The sequence below is a fragment of the Pleurodeles waltl genome, chromosome 12, assembly GCF_031143425.1.
Source record: "Pleurodeles waltl isolate 20211129_DDA chromosome 12, aPleWal1.hap1.20221129, whole genome shotgun sequence".
Classification (NCBI taxonomy): Eukaryota; Metazoa; Chordata; class Amphibia; order Caudata; family Salamandridae; genus Pleurodeles; species Pleurodeles waltl.
Window position 1 is genome coordinate 705,861,983 of NC_090451.1, and position 20,091 is coordinate 705,882,073.

The following is a 20,091-nucleotide window of genomic DNA, read 5'->3' on the forward strand; positions in this document are numbered from 1 at the left end:
CGGAAGCCCCGAAGGGCCGCCGGAGCGCTCTTGATGTCGGTGCTGATACACTAACACTAACCCGGTACTGAACAATAACAATACCGTTGAATTTTCGATAATTTAGCTAACTTTCCCGATTTGAAATACGGAGCGAAGAGGAACACGTCCGAACCCAATGGCGGAAAGAAAACAATCTAAGATGGAGTCGACGCCCATGCACAATGGAGCCGAAAGGGAGGAGTCACTCGTTCTCGTGACTCGAAAAGACTTCTTCGAAGAAAAACAACTTGTAACTCTCCGAGCCCAACACTAGATGGCAGGATAATGCACAGCATGTGTATCTGCAGCTACACATGCCACCGAACATATATATATATACACACACATACATATATACACACACACACACGTGTCCTGATAAAGGGTTTGTCCATGCTGGCTGCAGCCAGGTGTGGAGCCAAATGGCAACACCTGTGCCAATAGCCTGCTCAGTGGAATTGGTGGTGTCCAAGCCACCACCAAGTGTATAGTCTCTGCAGCATCACAACTGTCCTGGATGGTGTGGTTGAGGACAGGTCTGCCATCTTCTGGAAGGACTTGAGCCATCTAATCATAAAGAGCGTGGGAATAGCAGTCCAGGAGGCGGCTGGAATTCAGAAGAGGGACGCAATGGTGGAAGAAAATACCCCCTTCCCAAAGGTTTACACACATTTGGACTCTATCAGGCAGAATAGTTGGAAGGTATCACGATTATTCTGTCTTGTGGATGCACGCACCACCAAATTTTCATTAGAATAATGCTGGGAGAAAAAGCTGGGTCACCCGAGACAGGGCAGTAGCTTTGTGCAATCTGGCCAATGACTGGTAGTGGGGGAGAAATCAGGGCTTGGCTGATGCAGGGAGTGAGGGGAGGCCAGGAGGAGGAAGTACCAAGGGCACTGACCACTTGAAGGTCATCATACCAATTTTCCTTGTGGTAGGTTTACCCTGTTTCATCACCCACATCGTAAACTTTGTCTGAATCTATGCCAGAAAAGGAATGCAATGTATGTCTGCCCTGCTAGGGATAGCAAGTCTAGTGGAGGAGGTGGCACTTCCATGGAAGCAGAGCGCAGCCTTGGTTGAGGTTGTAACTGATTAAATCAGAGCACAATGAACAACGTATCCTCTGGTATCTGTGGCATCAGTGTTGAGGCTCGTTGGGCCAGTGGCATCAGAACAGTAGCCAGAGAAGGTCAAGTGGTGGATTAGGCAGGTCCAACTGATGCTGAGGGCAAAAAAGCTGGAATACCCAGATGGAAAGCCTCTGCTTCTTGGGGCCCAAAGCTGCAACTATGACAGTGCCAGTTGCAGCATAGGCTCAGACGTCGATGTGAGTGGAGGGAAGAGGCTGAGACCCACTTGGATTTTTTCTTTTAATTATGGGAACTCTTGGTAACTGACCAACCTCTGGAATGACTACTTCATCTTTAACTAGTCTCATTGCAGGATCTTCTTGTGCTTGGTGACAGTTTTAGATTGCGGTCTTGTAAGGCCTTTGGGTTCGAGACACAGTCACTGAAGTTCTTAGTCATGGCTCCACCACAGGCAAATCTGATGAGGATGTGTCACAGATGGGAGTATCAGTCCTTACAGGGGTTTAAATACTGTTGTGTTGTCCCCCTTGAACACTGGAAATTATTGTTTGAAAAACTGTCCCAAGGAAACGGGAGGTAGTTCCGCATATTTATTTGCTGGTGCTGAAAGGGACTGATATCTGTGCATGGGAGTGGTGCCTATAGAAGCCCCGCGTCATTTCCAGAGCGCCAACAGTGTCAGCGTGGAGCTGCACGGCAAGTTCCCAGATCCAGTGTGATATCTGGGTATATTCAAAAGGTGATTAATCTGTGGTTAGTTTCAATCAGATTCTCTCATAGGTCTCCTAGTCAACATATGATCTATCAGCTGGGATGTGATGGGGTTTATAGGAAAGCGAGGGGTGAGACTTAGAAGGAAAGGACATACAGGTTATAGTGGAAGGCTGGTCTTCTGAATCCAGCAAGTGGAAGAGAGACTTAATAGGGTTGGGATCAGTAGAAGTGGGGTAAAAGGTCCTTCAGGGAAGGCAGAGAGGATGTTTAACTTGTGGATGAAAAAAAAGCCAAATTGAGGATAGGAACGTGGTGGGAAGGATAGGAGAGGAAAAGCTACTCCTAGAGAGGCTGTCACCTTCTCATGGAGGTGGGGCGGATGACGACACTATGAGCTAACGGGGAGTGTTGGAGGTGTGTTGGAATAAGCTGATGTAAGTGCTGATGGAAGAGATGGGTCGGGATGCATTGTCTGAAGTGGATGGCATGGCATGCAATCAAACTCCAGCTCACTTTCCGAACAAAATCCTGAACGACAATAGCTTCCTGAAAATATGAATTTTCCAGACCCTCATTCAAGACATTTAACACCTCTGTAAAATAATACTATAGATTTCCTAGACCGTGAATTACTACATCCTCCAGCTATGACAAAAACACACCAACTTGCAAAATCCCATAATACAGGACACCCAAAACTGGACAAACGCAACTACCCAACTCATAGGGAATAAGACCATTGGCACAAACCCCCAAGTTTAAATAGCCCTGGGGATCTGAATCCTTCTGACTTTTTCTTAGCTAGTCCAATCAAGAAAAAAACAGGCCTCCAGGACCACTTCCAACTCCCCAATTTCTTACAACCACATCCTATCACTGCTCTATTCAGTCCTCATCTTTGAGGTGTGACCCACGCCCATAGACTAGCAACTAACCAAATCAAACGCCTTTAAATGCCACCACTAAGGTGCCAAGTTGGACAGCTCTCTTACAATCCACCCATCTCTTACAAGGAAGAGACCTGCCCATGAGGCTGGCAAGTGGGGTATCCCCGATCTTACTTTCTGCTTCCTTTCATTAGCGGGCCTTGCTGTTGGTCTCATCTTATCTGGTCCTCTGTTGGCGCAGGGAATCTTTGTGCACACAGCTCCTCTGGGATGTTGCTTTGAGCTGGCAACAGTCTTTCAGTACAGGAAATTACCTCTGCGCTCTTCTCCTGGCTAGCCTGGCTTCAGTGTCTTTCTGGAACTGTTCGCTCCTGGGCCTCTACTTTCCTCTGCTGTGGGACCTTTCTGTGTGTTGGGTAGGCGTCTTACCTTTTGTAACTCTAGGCTAGTAGCCAGTTCCTTCCACTCCCATCACATCTCTGCTTTCACTTCAAAGTTTAGATCTGAGTAGTTACTTTTGTGCAGACTCTGTGGGATTCCCCTAGCAAAGGCTCAAAGTCCTGTAAAGCACCTGCTTGTTTTGTTTGCTGATTATTCGCCATTTGTCACTCTTCACTTGAAACACCTAATTTCTATATTTCTTGTTGCTTGGCTTCCATTCAGGTATGGCTGTTTCCTCCCTCTCCTGTGATTCGACTTCTTTGAGTGTGTTCTGCTTGTGAAGAATGATCTGGGCACTTGGAGTCTCTAGCTGAAAGTAATTGGCTATTAATTGTGAAGAACTCCCATCCTTCACAATTAGTAGTTTTCATGGGAAGTGGTGTGGGCTACTCACACCAGCTCACTGGTACGTAACAACCAAACTCAGAATTTTTGTCCAGTCTGTGCTTTTTATTTTAAAAAGGAAAAGCATTTTTATTACACACTCAACTAAATACTTTGTATTAAATTACAAATATGTACATTTGGGTAGATAAAAATCCCTTTGGTGAAATTGTCAATGTATGTAACAACCCTAGTAGATAATTAGCCCTTTCACCACACTCTCCCCACCACTCCCTTATACTAAATACAAGTTATGGGTGTCTCACCGTCTGTAAGGCAGGCCCAGCAGATTTGTCAGGGTGTTAGCACATCAGTGCACTCACAAGTCCTTGTGCACAAGCACATCCCAGGGAGAATTCTGAAATGCAAACGGGAATACCTGTGCTCTTTGCACAGTATACCTCATTTTGGTATACTAGATGAAGAGCCAGCTTCCTACCAACTTTGGAAAATCCTTCTACTCCTCTGAGGTGACACAGGTTGGAGAGGACTACGAACAATACCCAAAACTTACTGCCTAGGATCCCTGTACAGGCTGGCAGCGCATAGTGCGCTCAACAGAAACCTGTGATCAGAAACAGCAAACTTAAAATATCACGAGCCTTGGAAAGAATCAACATGGAGGCAGATCCATGGTGTTCCAGCAACACAGACCAGGAACTCACTGAACTACACCCCTCAACGGTGGGGGCAGTGAATGAAGATTATCGGACTGGGGTGCTTTGCAAATTGGATTCAAACTCTGTCCTCCTGCAAGTCAGCGAGTGCTTTGAAGTAACCAGAAGGAGATATACAGCCAGGGGCGGCTCCTCTGTTAGGAGGGAGGAGCGTTAACCCCCCACCACCAGCAGCAGAAGCTGCAAACCTTTCAGAACTAAAAGGATAATAAACTTATTTTATTATCATTTTGTTCTGAAAGGGGCGGGCCATGGGGTGACTAGCAGTCCCTCTCAGAGCACGTGTGTGTTTGGCCAGCCGTCTTGGGCTGGAGAGCCTGCAGCGGTTCCCAGTCCTCCTGGGCTCTCCCAGCCAATCCTGACGCTGCTGAGAGCAGCGTCAGGATTGGCCAGAGGGCAGGCTGGGAGCCTGTGAAGGAGGAGATCAGCAGCGGCGAGGGAGGATACGTTTTTACATATTTTTTTTACTTCATTAAATGTACCCACACTCGCCCTACCCTCCCCACTCGCACCACACCCACCACCTTAGCGCTGCGAGCCGCAACTGCATACAACACTGTGTAACAACTCTAAATTAACATGAAAATAGGTCACTCTGTCTATTAGATACAACTCTTTCCCAACACGGCGTTACTACAGAGCAGCTTAAGATTTCACCAATTAGGGATATGATTGAACTAGTACTATAAGTTATAAAACCTGAAGTAAGGAAGATGCTTAAGTATCTAAAAATATATTTTATTCAAAACCAATGTTTGTTTGAGATGTGTTTAAACGTGCTCTTCAGATCAGGCGATGTCAGAACATGTTGCTTTTGGCAACGATTAAAGAAAGGCCCGGTCCAAACTGAGAAATAAAAATCTTTGAAATATTCGTTTTAACTGATGGTCTTTGAAGGAAGTTGGGAGGTAAAAATACTCTCTGTTCTTCACAACACAAACTATCTTTTATATTGTGTGAAACTTTTTCTTATCAAAATAAAAAGCCTGGGCTCTGAACAAAAACAAACGATATTGGAGACCTTTAAATCCCGAGAACATGTTAATGAAATCTGATAATGACAGACTGAGCCCAGCGAAGTTATCTGGCCTGAGTTCTCAATTAAACTCGAGAGGGTCCGGACATGTGGATTCCGCAAAGTTTCGTGAGGAGAAGGGGACGTGTACACCAGACTGTTACAGAGTACAACATTCTTATCTTTCTGAAAAAAAGAAAATTATAAAAGGCACAATGTTGCCACCAAAGGTGGATCTGTGACGCAGTGACCATATAATTGAAAAAATATAATAATAATAAACTCTCCCAAAGGAACGAATAAGTTCTATGTTTATTTCCACACAAAATCTCAAATATTTGTATACAATTGTAGTAACGTCTAAAATGTGGTTATTATCAACAATTTAAATACATTTACAGAGATTAATATAAAACCAAAGTATACATTCACACCAGCCTGTAACATCTGCAACCACTAAACAGATGTGAGATCTGGGCTAGAAGCGGAGACGGACGCCCAACAGCTCTCTGTTTTCTGTTTTCCCAGTGCCTGCTCGAGCAGAACAACAATATTACAGAAAACTAAAATGGATTAAAAAGACAAAAAAAATTACACTGCCCGAGTGCTAAAATAGAAAATGCTAATAAAAACAACTGAGCTTCAGTTTAAAGGTGTTCATCAGAGGTTCAGTGAGAGTGGAAAGGATTAAAACGGGGCAGCTACCAAGAAATAAAATCCAGATAAAACGTCACCATCCCGACAACGTGGCTTCCAAACTACTGCCTCAGTTTTTTCCAAAAGCTCAAGCCTGCCTTTGGTGATAACTATAAACACATCAAATACCTTATAACCAACATGGCAAAAGTAAGTTTACTTTTACTGAACGCGACATTTTGAGCTCGCTTGGTGGCCATTGAAAATATCAGCCGAAGATCCTCAAAGGAGCCGTGTCTCCCAGTGATGAGGTCACAAAGCAGGCCCAGCAAATGTCAAAGTTGTAACCAATAAGAAACTCGTGGGACTTAAGTATGGTGTGGGGGACCCGGAAGCATGCAAGAGTTAGACAGCCCCCCATTCCCCTAAAATAAGCATAAAAGTTAAGCCATTTAAGGCCACATATGGCTTGAACACAGGCACGTCTTTAGGCTGCATGCATCATGGTTTTTCCCCAGACGTCTGGTCTTGATTCCACAGAAGCTGGATTCCATGCCTGGAGGTTAGTGAGTCAGTCTATGATTGGTACATTCAGTAGTGCTACTGCGGGAAGGATACTGATCATTGTCTTGTCATTTCTTCCTACCGCATGTCGAATCATACAGGGCACCACCTTCAGTGCAGGGATAGCAGCAGGGGCACCACCGATGCTCTAAACCAGGGCCGAGGAAGAAAGGACGGTAACATCTTTCTAAAGCGTTACTTCTGACTATAAGAAATATCATCATCCCTAAAAAAAAGTCTCCTCAAAGCAGGCCCCATGCTGACAAGCCTGGGTTTCGAAACTGCTTCCTCCTGGGAGGCTTGTCCACAGCAGGTGGCTGGGAGCTCCATGTGCTTGAGATGGAGGGAAAGACTTGAAAAAACTGCCACTCTATATACAGAGAGAGGGAAGAACCCAAGACAAGCAGAACAATATTAACAAAAACATGGCATTAGAGAAGACTATGAAAGCAATGCTCTGTCTATAAGGATATTGATTTTTTTTTTTATAAAAAAAGACTGCAATAAATAGAGCATAAGATGTACCCCCTGCGCTCCATTGCAACAAATTCAATTAAGAATAAAAAAAGAATGTTCTTTATAATACTAGTAACTCCAAAGCCTTAGCTACTACAGAACATGCCAATATGGTGCGTGGGCTAGGCATTTCGTTTGACCCAGTCCACACTTTTCCAGCAATCTCCAGTTGGACCAGAACACGGCAAAGGAGATGGCAACCACGCTTGGATCTCCTGGAGAATTTGGACCTGCTCAAAATGCTTATGCCTTTGTGATTGATCATGACGTGCAAGAGGTTCAGGCAGGTCTAACGCTGCCCCCAAAAAAACACTGCAGGTAAAAACCCTGTCTGTGCCAAGCAAGTCAGGTGTTTTTCTCACCTGCATCCCTGCCCTTGGGGAGCATCATGCCAACATTCAAACATCTAAAGGAGGTAGGTATCGAGTAGATTCCAAAGGGGATTCCTTACGTGCGCAAGGGGTGTAAACAGACTTGTAAATAAAACAGACACTGCCACCCAGTATGGATCTCAGATTATAAAAGCTCCCCGCAAGCCAAGGTGGTCTTCAGGCCGGGTGGATATCTCCTTCCCAGGTTCAGGAGCTGCTGGAACCGGGGGTGTCATCTTCAGACTGCTTCAGGCGCTTCTTGGCTCGGATCTCATTCATGGCTACCTCGATCGATCTTGTGTCGCGTTTGTTGGCCACAGGAACTGTAACAGAACAAAGAAAGATGAATATTAAACAAATGCCCTAATATTTTAAACTCTCTGAAACAAAATGCACAAAAATGTATCCCAGCAAAGAATACAAGACCAGCTACTATCTTTTGAGGTGCTGCAGGTCAGTAATGTTTTCCATTTGTTGCAAAAAAACAGGATGTGCCCGAAGCCATTCTTCCACCTTGGGATCACAAACACAGCAGCCAAGCCGGCCACATTCAATATATGCAAAGCCCTTTAGCACAAGCCTAATCCTGAATTCCATTCAAGGACCTCTTATTACTGGACAGGAAAGAAACATTACAGCAGGCTCATAGGGTATAAGCTTGCAAAAATGGGCTTCCCTGAAGACTTTTTCAGAAGTGCTTGAAGATACAAAGGCTTCTTACTCCTAGGATCCGCTGGAGTAGAAGGACAAGAATTTCCTTGGTCTGATAGTCTTTTTAGGCATATTCAGGTGCAATCTCACACTTCGAGTTGTGGTCGCGATGCCAACAGGTGATGCAGAGGGTGCGTTTGAGGGGCTTACTGATTCTTTGTTAGCCACAGGTGGTACAGCTCTTAAATAAAGTCTCTTTGGAAAATGTCTCAGACAATGTGCTGAAAAAAAAACCTTGAAAAACGATTGAAGCAGTGCCCGAGAGATCCCTTCAGTCTGATGCGCAGTAAAAACACCTGAAGGAGAGTTTAAGGGGAGCTGATAGGTTGACGGTCTCCCAGAATGGCCAGACTTCAGGGCATAAAATGAGGCTGACAAGTTGTACAACGTCCAAGGCTTCCCAGTGTTATTCTGTGTACAAGTGCACTGCTTGGGAAAACTGATTACTGAGGGTCTGAAGACGGTGAAGTGTTCAAGCCTGAGAGTCTTTTAAAGCTTTAATGCAGAACCAAGTCCTTGCAAACTGGTTTACCCCGCCAGTCTATAGGGTCAAATAAAATGCTCTCATTAACTAATAAATATCAGATGCAAACACCACGCAAAACATGCACCAATACGTGCAACTCAAAACCTAGATTGCGTTGTGTATCTATGTTTGCCCGATAGTGGAAGCTTTTTACTTCCACTATCTCTTTAGCCCCTGTGCCAGGTTAATGATGTGTGCCCTGCTGCACCAGAGACACTTGTGTACCCGCCTACCCAGGACCCTTCGAATCACAGAAGGGAGCCTCACTCGTGCCACCCATCCTGCAGTATGCACTGCTCCGGTAGGTACACATTTCACACCACATCAATGTCAATGTCAAGTGGGTTTTCCCTCATGCTTGGATGTGGAGGTGTGTTCCAATGAACAGGCTCTAGGGAGGTGCATTAACCGTGCACCTATTACGTGGCAATTAAGAAGTGGGTCCCCAATGGTGCTTGTAATAAAGGGGACACTCACCCTGCCCCTTCCAGGGTTGGAGTCACAGGATACCCCTTTGCAGAGGAAGCCTGGCCCTGCTCCTGCAACTGGCAGGATTGTTACAGATAGAGCAACAGCTTGAAATCCATTTTTTAGTTAGTCACTCGTATGATCTGTCAAGTACTCAAATGATCTCGGAGTTCACACTTGTGTTGGAGAGAGTATCGGGTACATGGTGCAAACCTTGCCAGACACACACGGAGAGGATATCACCGGCGATCGCTGGAACTGGGGTGCCTGCTTCAGAAGAGAGAGATAGTCACCTTCCAGTGAGATCACAACACAGACCTGCACTTCTACCGCAGGATGGGTGAACATTTCGCAAAGCCACCCAGACATGGCCAGTCCACGGCTCTAAATTAATTCTTCGAACAAATGTCTGCACCTCAATTAATGAACTGTTTATTATATAACCATCAGTCTGAAACAGGACATATTAAAAGGGACAGGGTAAAACATCTGCAGCATCATAATTAATAAGGGACAACCGACACAAACCAAATTTGAAATAAAATCTTACTTAACGGAACAGGCGGAGACCCCCGACTGTGCTGCATCAACACAGACTCCTCCCTTTACCATAACACTTAAAATGTCTTAGACGTCCAGTCTTCTGAAGCTACATACACAGGACTGGGCACAACCTTTACGCCCTTCGGTCCTGCTCCCCACAAAAGACCTGAAAACATCCCTCTTTCAAGAGGAACTCAAAGATCTCCTCTATCACCATTGGATGGCTCGTGCTTCCCAGTCCGTCAATACGTGCACAATCCGAGATCTTTCCACCCTCCTCTCCTTAAGCCTTGTTGCTCCCAACTTGTGTTTGTGTCCAACATCAGCATCGATGCCAGTGCTTCAGGAATCAGCCAGACCAAACCCTAGAAACCACAGGAATGCATCCTCTTGGTCCGGGAGGAGCAACCGCGTCAGGGCCGATCACCCGGGATAATGTTTGACTGTTCTACTCTACACTGTGAGCTGGAACAGATGGAGCCGCCATGAGTATCCGGGACTGCTACCCACACCGCTACCCCAGCAACGGGGGGAGGCAAATCCACCGACTCCTGAACTTGAAGAGACCACTTTAGGCCACTAACGAGGAGTGGATTCTTAACTATCACATCTTTATAGACCTGTATAGAGGAATCTGACATAGGCTAGAATACACTTCCTCTCCCAAGAGAGCTGATCACTACAAGCAAGACTACCTTTCAAAAGAGTAACTGTACAGAAGCCGAATGGAGTGTCTCGGAAGGTGCACCCGTGAGTCTAGTGAGGACAGCACTGAGGTCCCTTGAAAGGATTAACCCCCCACAACAGCTTCAAAAACAAGAATTTAAAAATAAAAAAATAAAATAAAAACACAACTGCTGTTCTACGTTTTGCAGGTACATTGCTGTTGCTGCCGGTGTCCAAGTTGGGACATGCCAGCTAGTCCGGTTTCTGCAGATACAGCACAGACAAGGTTTTGGAAAAATACTGCTAAGGGCGGAATGCGAGGACCGGCACAGTAGGTCACAAATTGTTTCCATTTAGTTACTTTACATGCACATGTAGCAGATTTCTAGCTTCTTTAATCATATGCATAACATCCTTCCAGTAACTGCAAACACCACAAGTCTGGGACATGAGCCGTAAACAGATGAGGCTGAAGCATACGGTTTGGATGCAGTAATTGACCTCGACACTGAAAGAACAAGTCTTGGATAGGACTATAGCTGGTCATGTGGATGAAGGGACATTTCTAAGGGTACAGAGTACGAGGACTGACCGGCCACCTCGATCTAATGAGGATCAGTGTCTCTTGCACTTCTCTCATTACTTACAGAATCAGATGTAATGGGTAATAATGTAGGCAAATATTCTCGTTCAGCTGATCCACAGTGCATTGCTCCAGGAACATGGTTGGGGTACGTAAAAGCAACATTTTGCTATTTTTGTGGGTGACGATCAAGTCCAATTTTGGGGTTCCACCATGGCAGAAATTCCTGTCTTGGGACTCAGTCTGCCACTCGTGTTTCCTAATGTGCTCTGCTTAGGAGATCCGTGAAGTCATCGTCCACCCCTGGGAGATGCAGCTCAAGTAGGAGCATCTGGTGGCTGAAGCCCAATTCCAAGTCAGCTGGGACAGCTGTGGAATGTGTGCATCCTTGCTTCTGTAGGTGCACAGCGGCCATTTGTTCGGTTTGGATAAGGACCACTTTGTTGTAGCATCTGATTTTGGAAACCTCAAAGAATAAGTTATACACCTTGAGTACGGTGATGTGGGGAAGATTCACCTGTGGCAACCAGTGATTCTGAATGGACAGTTCACCCATGTGAGAGTCCACCCCATGAGGACACATCTGTTTGATGGTCACCTATGGTCACCTATAGTCTAAAAACAATCTGCCCAGCAACAAGGTTTTTGTTCCACCAATGCAGCTTCTGCTGGACAAGCCTCCACCTCTGCAGTCGCCTGTGATCCCTGTGTGGTGAGACATTCCTGCAGCAGTGCACATGTGTACCCTTGGGTTTGGAAACATTGCAGCACATGATGCCATCTGAACCAACAGTTTCATTATCATGCTCACTGTCAAGTACATGATGTCTGGGAAAGGGGAAGCAGGCTCTGAAAGGTCACTACTTACTCATTCCTGACTAAAGCCTCCTCTGTCACTGCTCCAAGTGGCAGTGGCTCGTAGAAATACCCGAGTTTAAGGCAAAAATGAGACTTTTTAACACCGATTGTGAAGCCAAGTCTTTGCAGAAGTAATATGGCTTGTTGCTTACTATCCTTACCTGGCCTGATGCTGACCTGCCTCAAGTGGGTGGCCTGACACTGCTTCACCAGCTTTTAGCGTGCAGTGCGTTTGTGTCTTGCGGTCGCCTACTCTTTGTTGTTGATGCTAGAGGACTCCCAAGGCTTTAGCTGTGTCTTTTTCTATTTTGTTCAGAGTCTCATCCATATGAGGCCCAACACAGTGACGTCCATCAACAGGCAGGCCTTTGAGGTGTTACTAAACCACCAGATGGAATCCGGAAATCCTTGGCCAAGTACAGCAACTCAACAAGAAGATTTTGCATCAGTTCCTCTATCTCCTCTTACTGGTACCTATCCTACCTGGGTAGCAGGCCATGTAGTTAGCCATAAGCCACCACACTGCTGATCCCGCCCTCCCCCAAACATACTCTTCCATGCAGCATCAATTACTGCAGCTCTTTGTCAGTGCCCTTTTCCTAGCAACATGCACCATCAGAGAAGCTTGGCTTCAGGATTAATTTTCTTTTCTATTCATCGCGTTACCACCAACAATATCCTTAAAGCTCTCCATCAAGCACCTCAGCATTGCCTTTAACATGAGTAAACATTGGGCACTGCTCTTGGTTTTAGAAATATTCTAGGACAGTGGTTCCCAACCTGTGGTCCTGGGACCCCTGGGGGTCCGCGAAGCCTTTTCAGGGGGTCCGCGACTGCTTAAAAAATTCAAAAATATTTACAAATATTGACAAATTAGGTCCCAATCATACAGTAATGACTCAGTGGGGGTCCCCGGATTCCAATGATGATTCAGTGGGGGTCCCTGGGTTCCATTAATGATAAAATGGGGGTCCACAGAAGTCAAAAGGTTGGGAACCACTGTTCTAGGAGAAAGCACCTTCTCCCTCTGCTACAAGTCACGGAACCTGGTCATGTACCGTGGCTCTTGCGATCACTGACACTGGAGGGCCCTCCATCATGGTCATCAGAAATCTTGCCCTTTGCCACAGGTGAAGTCATGGCGAAGCTTTACTGCTTAGAGCATCCATCTTCTGTCCTGCTGGTACTGAAGAGTCTCATTGTAACAGAAGGTGTTACATGCTCAACAGAGTTGTGGATCCTAGATTGACCTGAGGCGGCAGACGCAATGTTGGTCTGTCCACGGAAGCTTGCGATTGCAAAAGGGTCAACATTTATACGGAGTATTTTCCATTCCGGCCCCCAATCAAGGAATTCTCATATGACCAGGCTCTTCAAAACACACAATTCCAAAGCGGTCAGTGTTCTATCAGTTTTGCTTGATGCAGTTATGCAAATCCTCAGTTTCCAAATTCTTTGGCAAAGTTTCATTCTGTGAGTAACAGTAAACAAGCTGTTAAAATGACGTCCGTACCTAATGGCAGAACAAAAAAAAAAAAAACACACAAAAAAATATTTTTTAGTTGTTGGTCCAATTTCTGCTCCACTGGGGTTTCAAAGGAAGCACCCAAGTGATATTGAAATGTTTTCTTCTAAGAAAATCAACATGTACCGTCCAGAGCCCAACACTAGATGGCAGGAGTGGACACAGCGCGTGATCCACAGCAGCACCTTCTACAAACCTATTTATCCCAAAAGTCCAAAAACTAACACCTTACTCAAAGTGCTCCAGAGAGTTCCAGGCGATGATGCCCTGGTGACCCAGTGTTAAGTCACTGCTGACTGGCTATGGACACAATTCAAATGACCAGCCATTAAAGCCCAAATACTAGTTCAAGAGCCACCTTGTATATCTGAATTTGGCTAGGACCACATGAACTACGCAGCCAGTACTCATTAGGGTGGTCTAAGGGTGCCTTTCTTTCAGGCCCTGCATCTCGAAGTTAACTGGGTGCGCTCTTTTGTTTCCAGCTGCAAGGGTGGGGGGGGGGGGAAGGGGGGGGGCACCCATGGAACTGAAACACCCATGGAGTCACTACTCAGATTGGTCCAAATATGGCCCCCAGTGTCCCCACGTGGCTTTGCAGAGATCTTGCTGTGGATCAGGTCAGATATGTCTAGTAGACTCAGTTCAGTGTCTTCCTTTTTCCCCACATGTGAAGTAGACACCCTAAGCCTCCCAGAGCTGGTCCCAAGAATGAGGGAGAATGGCAAACATGCAAAAGATCGACTTCTGGACCAGTGTAGTCTGCTATACACTGGCATTCAGGACCTCATGTTGTCCAGATGACAATGAACAAACAAGTCCTGGCTGAGGGGCCGACTACTGACACCTCTTGGTGGTCAATGTAATGCCAAGGCCACTCAGGGGGTCTACAACTTCTCTATGCTTCTCTGATCTGGAGTGAGCATCCTAATCTTGATTTCACAGGCCTCTGAAGCCGGAGACCCCAGCCTCCTCTTCTCCATGAGTGATATGTTCTCAAGTATACAAAAAGGGAGGGATGGAATGCTTGGATTAATCTCAACTACTAGTAATTACTCGGGCCACATCCCAGTCCATTGTTATTTCACCAACAATGCCACCTCAGTTTGGATCTGTCCAAATACAACTCTTGAACCTGCTCCTCATGGGACCAGTCCAGCCTGAACTGCAAAGCCAGGTCCTCCCTGAACACAAGCAACCCAGGACAGGCTTCCCCCTAGTGATGGGCTCATCAGCAGGGTACAGCATGTTTACAGTGACGCACTGTGCACAGGTCTGAAGTTTGGGCAAACCTGACGCACTTAGGCTGACACACAAGAGTATACAAAAATAGTCATGACTGGAATGCTTGAATTAATCTCAGTCACTGGTGATTAACCAGACGGCATCCCATTCCAGTCCATCGGAGATACGTGCAAGACATGAAACAGAAGATGGTTGACTTTCAGACAACGCGGCAGCAATCCACCCTGGATAAAATAATGCCCCTTCTGCATTTATCAAAGGTTTCAAGCTGTGGAACAGGTTTTAAGTTATTAATGTTTGATGTCTCCCTTTAATGATGCATATACACACTTCAGTCTGGCAGAGCAAACAGAGCACCCAATCCAAGTTATATATAAAAATAAAAATAAAAGCAGGGAAGGCCTCTGCCCCCTCTCCCCCCACCCAATAAACACAGTATGTAGAAATCCCAATCTAAAACTCATTGTACCTCACCACGAATCCACACAAACCGATCTTAAATGAAACAATAAAAGAACTACAAACCCCATAGAACACATCACTGCCTGACAGTAGAACCTGTGGATAACGCACTCCCAGGTCTGCACAATAATAAACGTACATTCACAGTGCAAAGATCAAACTCTTGCCTCGCAACAGTACACCCATCCGGAGAAACTTGTGTGTTACAATCACTTTAGAAAGGGGAAACAAGCGGCCATCTTAACAGGAGCCCTACTTAATGAGATTTTACATCATTACCTGTGCTTAATCCATTGTACAGACTTATGATGAAATACCTTCACCTACAGCTTCTACTTATGAAAGAAACATCATGGTATACACCATGTATGCAGATCCACCAGGTGATAGGCAACTGAATGTCATTATTACGTCTTGTAAGATGACAACACGTGTGCTGTCGCTGTGAGGGGTATTGCTTACTGTAAGGGGCTTCTAAACTGCATGCTGCTTACCATTCGTTGGAATTTTTGTCACTCCTATTTGCTGCCTCCTAATTTGTCAGCGCTTGCCATTGTCGTTTTCAGTTCAACAGTTTGGAACAGCGACGAAGTAGTTTTTGATTTACGTTTATTGTATCCCTCCAATATCCATTCCATGCTCCCTAGCACTTATGTTCAAGTATACAAACATGAACTCAAATCTGAGCTTGGGTGCCAATTTGAATACATAATAACAAACATGACATCATAACCTATTGGGTAATGACCCCCCACCCCCACTGCGAAAGGACATGACATCATGTGGTTGGTTATCTTAGCAAACTACAGTTGGTGATCCCTAAAGATAAATACATGGACAGATATAGAAGGCAAAAGACAACAAACCACATCACCATTTGTAGTCTTCCTATGGGCTATGCTTCCACATTGGTTGGTTTTTGGGCTTCTACGCCCGGAGGACTTCCTCTTTCAGTGAGTGAGACCTAAATTATGCCAAAGTCAAAGACGTCTGCACGGAATGTGGAAGAAAGTACAGATAAGACTGTGGGTGGGGAAAGAGCAGTAAGAAAAAAAAATGGAAAGAAGAACGAAAATGTGAATGGTGGAGACAGGAAGACGAGGCGTGCATGAATTCTTCTATGGGGGACCACTTCTGGCATCAGTCGCCAAAGGTCAGGCACTATTCCAACCTCCCACTTCCTTGCTTGCCCCACTTATGTCTGCAGTGTTCTCTCCCCAATTCTTGGGGGTGGGTTAGAGATATCTCCCTAAAGGTTTACACAGCATTTACAAGAGGGAGCCCTCACAAGTCTCACGCATGACGCCATCCTGCATCCCACACTGGAGGGGTGCCCATCAGCCAGGCTCCCTTTGGTCTCTGCGGTTATAAACCCAGGTGTTCTTTCTTGTCCACCACAGTCCCACTAGTAATCGCACACGCCTGCCCCTCGTCCACCACACCACCTCTACTCATTTCTTCCCCCACCCTCATGACACCGACAGGTGATAGACAGAGTGGACTTTCACACAAGTGCTTACCGCAGCCATAGGCCTTGTTGGCCTGGAGGGTGTGGGCCGCGTCCTTGGCAGCCTCTTTGCCGATGAGGTGGCTGTACTTGTCTTTGTAGTTACTGTTGGGGTTGACCATGGCAGGACCTCGCATTGCATCCTCTTCAGCCTCCCTTTGTGCCAACTCCTGCACGAAACGAAACAAAAAGAGTGCATTGGCTTAAAGACCAAGGAGGAGCTTGCTTAAGGGATCACTAAAGGGAACCCGCCACCTCCCTGGGATCGAGAGCGAGGAGGCCGCCCTATCAATCAGATCATTTCAGTGTATTTACAAACGCTCCCCAGCAGAAAAGCAGAAGTGATGCTAGTCTATGCAGCTGCTTCCGATTTTTTTTATTTTTTATTAAAAGACAGCTCAAACACCACAGCCCCTTCCATAGGCAGCATACTACACTTCCCCCATCTCAGGTCTAGGAGTGGGTGAAAAATTCCGCTTTGCCAGCAGAGTTTGTGGAGTTTTGACCACCCGCGCTGCGTTTGTAATGCAGAGTACCGGTAAAACTCCAGAGTTTTTTCTGGCACGGGGCTCGCCAATGTTAATTTGGAAAGCACAAACTGGCATTCCTTAGCACGATTTTCAGGCACTAGAAAGGCACCCAGCGAGATTTTCTCAATGCAGGCGGTCGCGTTAATCACAACTGTTTGCAGTGAGAAAGTTGCCACTCAAGTAGAAAATCTACTCAAGAGGCAGCACAGAAGCACACCCTCTGGCGCACTGCGTGGTGCCATTCCTGCTCATTTTGCAGTTCAGGTCAAGCTAATGGCGCATAAAAAAAAAAATCTGCGCCAGCAGCACAGCATACTGCATTGCACCCTGCACGTGACAGAGTTACACTTTGTGTGTTCCGCCCACCCCTAATTAGGACCCATGTATCACTGACCTCAGCATAAACAAACCTAACAGAAATATAATTCCCTATTCTTTGCTGCTCTAGCAGAAGGAAAGTGCACTTCTTTGATCTTTCTTGTTTTACTGTGGTATTGCAAGTTTATTCTTATAATATTCATGGACATCCGTGCTCTTTTGGTGCCCTGCACAGCGTGTGTGGTCTGCAGTGTTGTTTGTCCCAGCAGAGAGTGATTAGACTCCCTGCCTCTCTTCATTGTAGCCAGGAATAGCATTCTTGGTAGTATGCACATTGTGTTTTCGTTGTATTCCTGACGCTTAAGGCCAGTCTTTCCATGGTGCGCACAAGGGCTGCATGAGCTGCTTTTTAATGTGCGGACCAGGTGGCCCTTATGGACTCTGGCCGACAGCACAAGTGATGCAAGTTTTCAGCTGGGTGCATCTGTTGCTCGGGTTGACTTCACATTTCAGGAATTCCAGCAAAAGGGAACAAAATAGGCATCTCGGAGTGAAAGGCCTTCAACCCTTCATGGTTCAGACTCAGGGCCTCATTTACAGTTTGGTGGATGGGTTACTCCGTCACAACGGCGGAGGACGTCCCATCTGCAGAAATCTAAATCAGATGGGATCTAATGGGATTTAGATTTCAGCAGACAGGATATCTGTCACTGATGAGACAGAGTAATGTGTCCGCCAATATCTAAATCAGACCCTTAGTCTCCAAGGAGAGATCCACTTAGAAGTTGAGGAGTCGGTTTTAGTAGGGATCCATTTTTAAGGCGGTAGGTATCGCTCATCTCGGATTTAGATGCTCAGTCCCGTGTTGCTCCTCATCTCAATTTTCACCTAGAGAACCTCACCGACAACCACACCACCGCCCTCCTGGACAACCTCGCCAACCTGGGACTGAATCAGCTTGTCAACACCCCAACCCACTATGCCGGACACACGCTCGACCCCATCTTCTCCTCCAGCAGACACGTCACCTTCAGCCACACCACCGAACTCACCTGGTCGGACCACAGATGTGTCCACTTCAGCTTCAAGAAGACCACCGTACACCACCACACCCAGCAACCCCCAAGAAGACACTGGAACCGTATCACCACGGAACAGCTCGCAGCAACCCTCTCCCAGAACCAACCCACCTACACCACCGACCCCGACGAAGCCGCCAACAACCTCACCAACTGGCTCTCCGACTGCGCAAACCTCCTGGCCCCCCTGAAGACCCAAGCCAGCTCCAACAACCACAAGAAAAGTTCTTGGTTCACCCCCGACCTCAAAGACTCCAAGAAGGAATGCCGCGTCCGCGAGAAGACGTGGCGCCTCAACCAGACCGAAGAGAACCTGTAAGCTCTCAAGGACGCCACCAACACCTCCGCGCCGCACGAAAAACCGCCTACCGGAACAGACTTGACAACAACGCACACAACAGCAAGGAACTTTTTGGCATCGTCAAAGAGCTCTACAACCCAGACGCAGAAAAAAACTCCATCCCTTCATCACAGGACCTCTGCGACTCCCTCGCAACCTTTTTCCACCAGAAGATCACCGACATATACAACAGCTTCCCGACCACCGACACGAACCCCCACCCGGAACCCACCAACGAGATCACCACCATCCTCACCTGGAGCCCAACCACCACCGAGATCACCACCCGCACCATGAATTCGATCCACTCCGGTTCCCCATCGGACCCCTGCCCGCACCACATCTACAACAAGGCCGACGACATCATCGCACTGCACCTTAGAGACGTCATCAACGCCTCCCTCACCGCCGCCACCTTCCCGGAGAGCTGGAAACACGCAGAGCTCAACGCCCTCCTAAAGAAGCCCACAGCAGACCCCACCGATCTCAAAAACTTTCGGCCCATCTCTCTCCTGCCGTTCCCCGCCAAAGTGATTGAGAAAATTGTCAACTCTCAGCTCACCAACGCCCTGGAAACCAACGACTCCCTCGACCCCACACAGTTCGGTTTCAGAGCCAACCACAGCACCAAAACCGCCCTCATCGCAGCCACGGACGACATCAGGACCCTGACCGACAAGGGTGAGACCGTGGCCCTCATATTTCTGGACCTATCTGCGGCCTTTGACACGGTCTGCCACCGCACCCTGATACGACGTCTCAGCAACGCCGGCATCAGAAACAAGGCCCTCGAATGGATCGTCTCCTTCCTCTCCGGCAGGACCCAGAGAGTCCGCCTCCCCCCCTTCAGATCAACAGCCACGGAAATCATCTGCGGCGTACCCCAAGGATCCTCCCTCAGCCCCACTCTCTTCAACGTCTACATGACCCCCCTGGCGAACATCGCACGCAACCACGGACTCGACCTGATATCATACGCCGATGACACCCAGCTCATCCTATCCCTCACTAACAACCCCACCGCAGGCAGAACCAGATTACACGAAGGAATTGGCGAACTGGATGACAGACAGCCGTCTAAAACTGAACGCAGACAAGACGGAGGTCCTCATCCTCGGCCCCACTCCCACCGCATGGGACGACTCCTGGTGGCCCCCCGCCCTAGGCAGCACTCCCCAACCCACCGACCACGCCCGCAACCTCGGCTTCATCCTGGACTCATCCCTCACCATGTCCAGGCAGGTGAACGAAGTGACCTCGGCATGCTTCAATACCCTCCGCATGCTTCGCAAAATCTTCCGCTGGATCCCCACCGAGACCAGGAAGACGGTCACCCACGCCCTCGTAACCAGTCGCCTGGACTACGGGAACACCCTGTACGCCGGCATCACCACCAAGCTGATGAGG

General features: G+C 47.1%; 1 protein-coding gene across 1 annotated transcript in view; it reads right to left on the reverse strand.

The window, feature by feature from the left end:
- Positions 1–5,530: 5,530 nt before the first annotated feature.
- SPAG7 (sperm associated antigen 7) overlaps positions 5,531–20,091 on the reverse strand; it is a 66,949-nt gene continuing 52,388 nt past the window's right edge. The window contains exons 6-7 of the mRNA XM_069215689.1: positions 16,431–16,587; positions 5,531–7,646 (exon numbers count right to left, since the gene is read on the reverse strand). Of these exons, the coding sequence (XP_069071790.1) occupies positions 7,531–7,646; positions 16,431–16,587 (273 nt within the window). The 3' untranslated portion in view covers positions 5,531–7,530. The remainder of the gene's footprint in view (positions 7,647–16,430; positions 16,588–20,091) is intronic.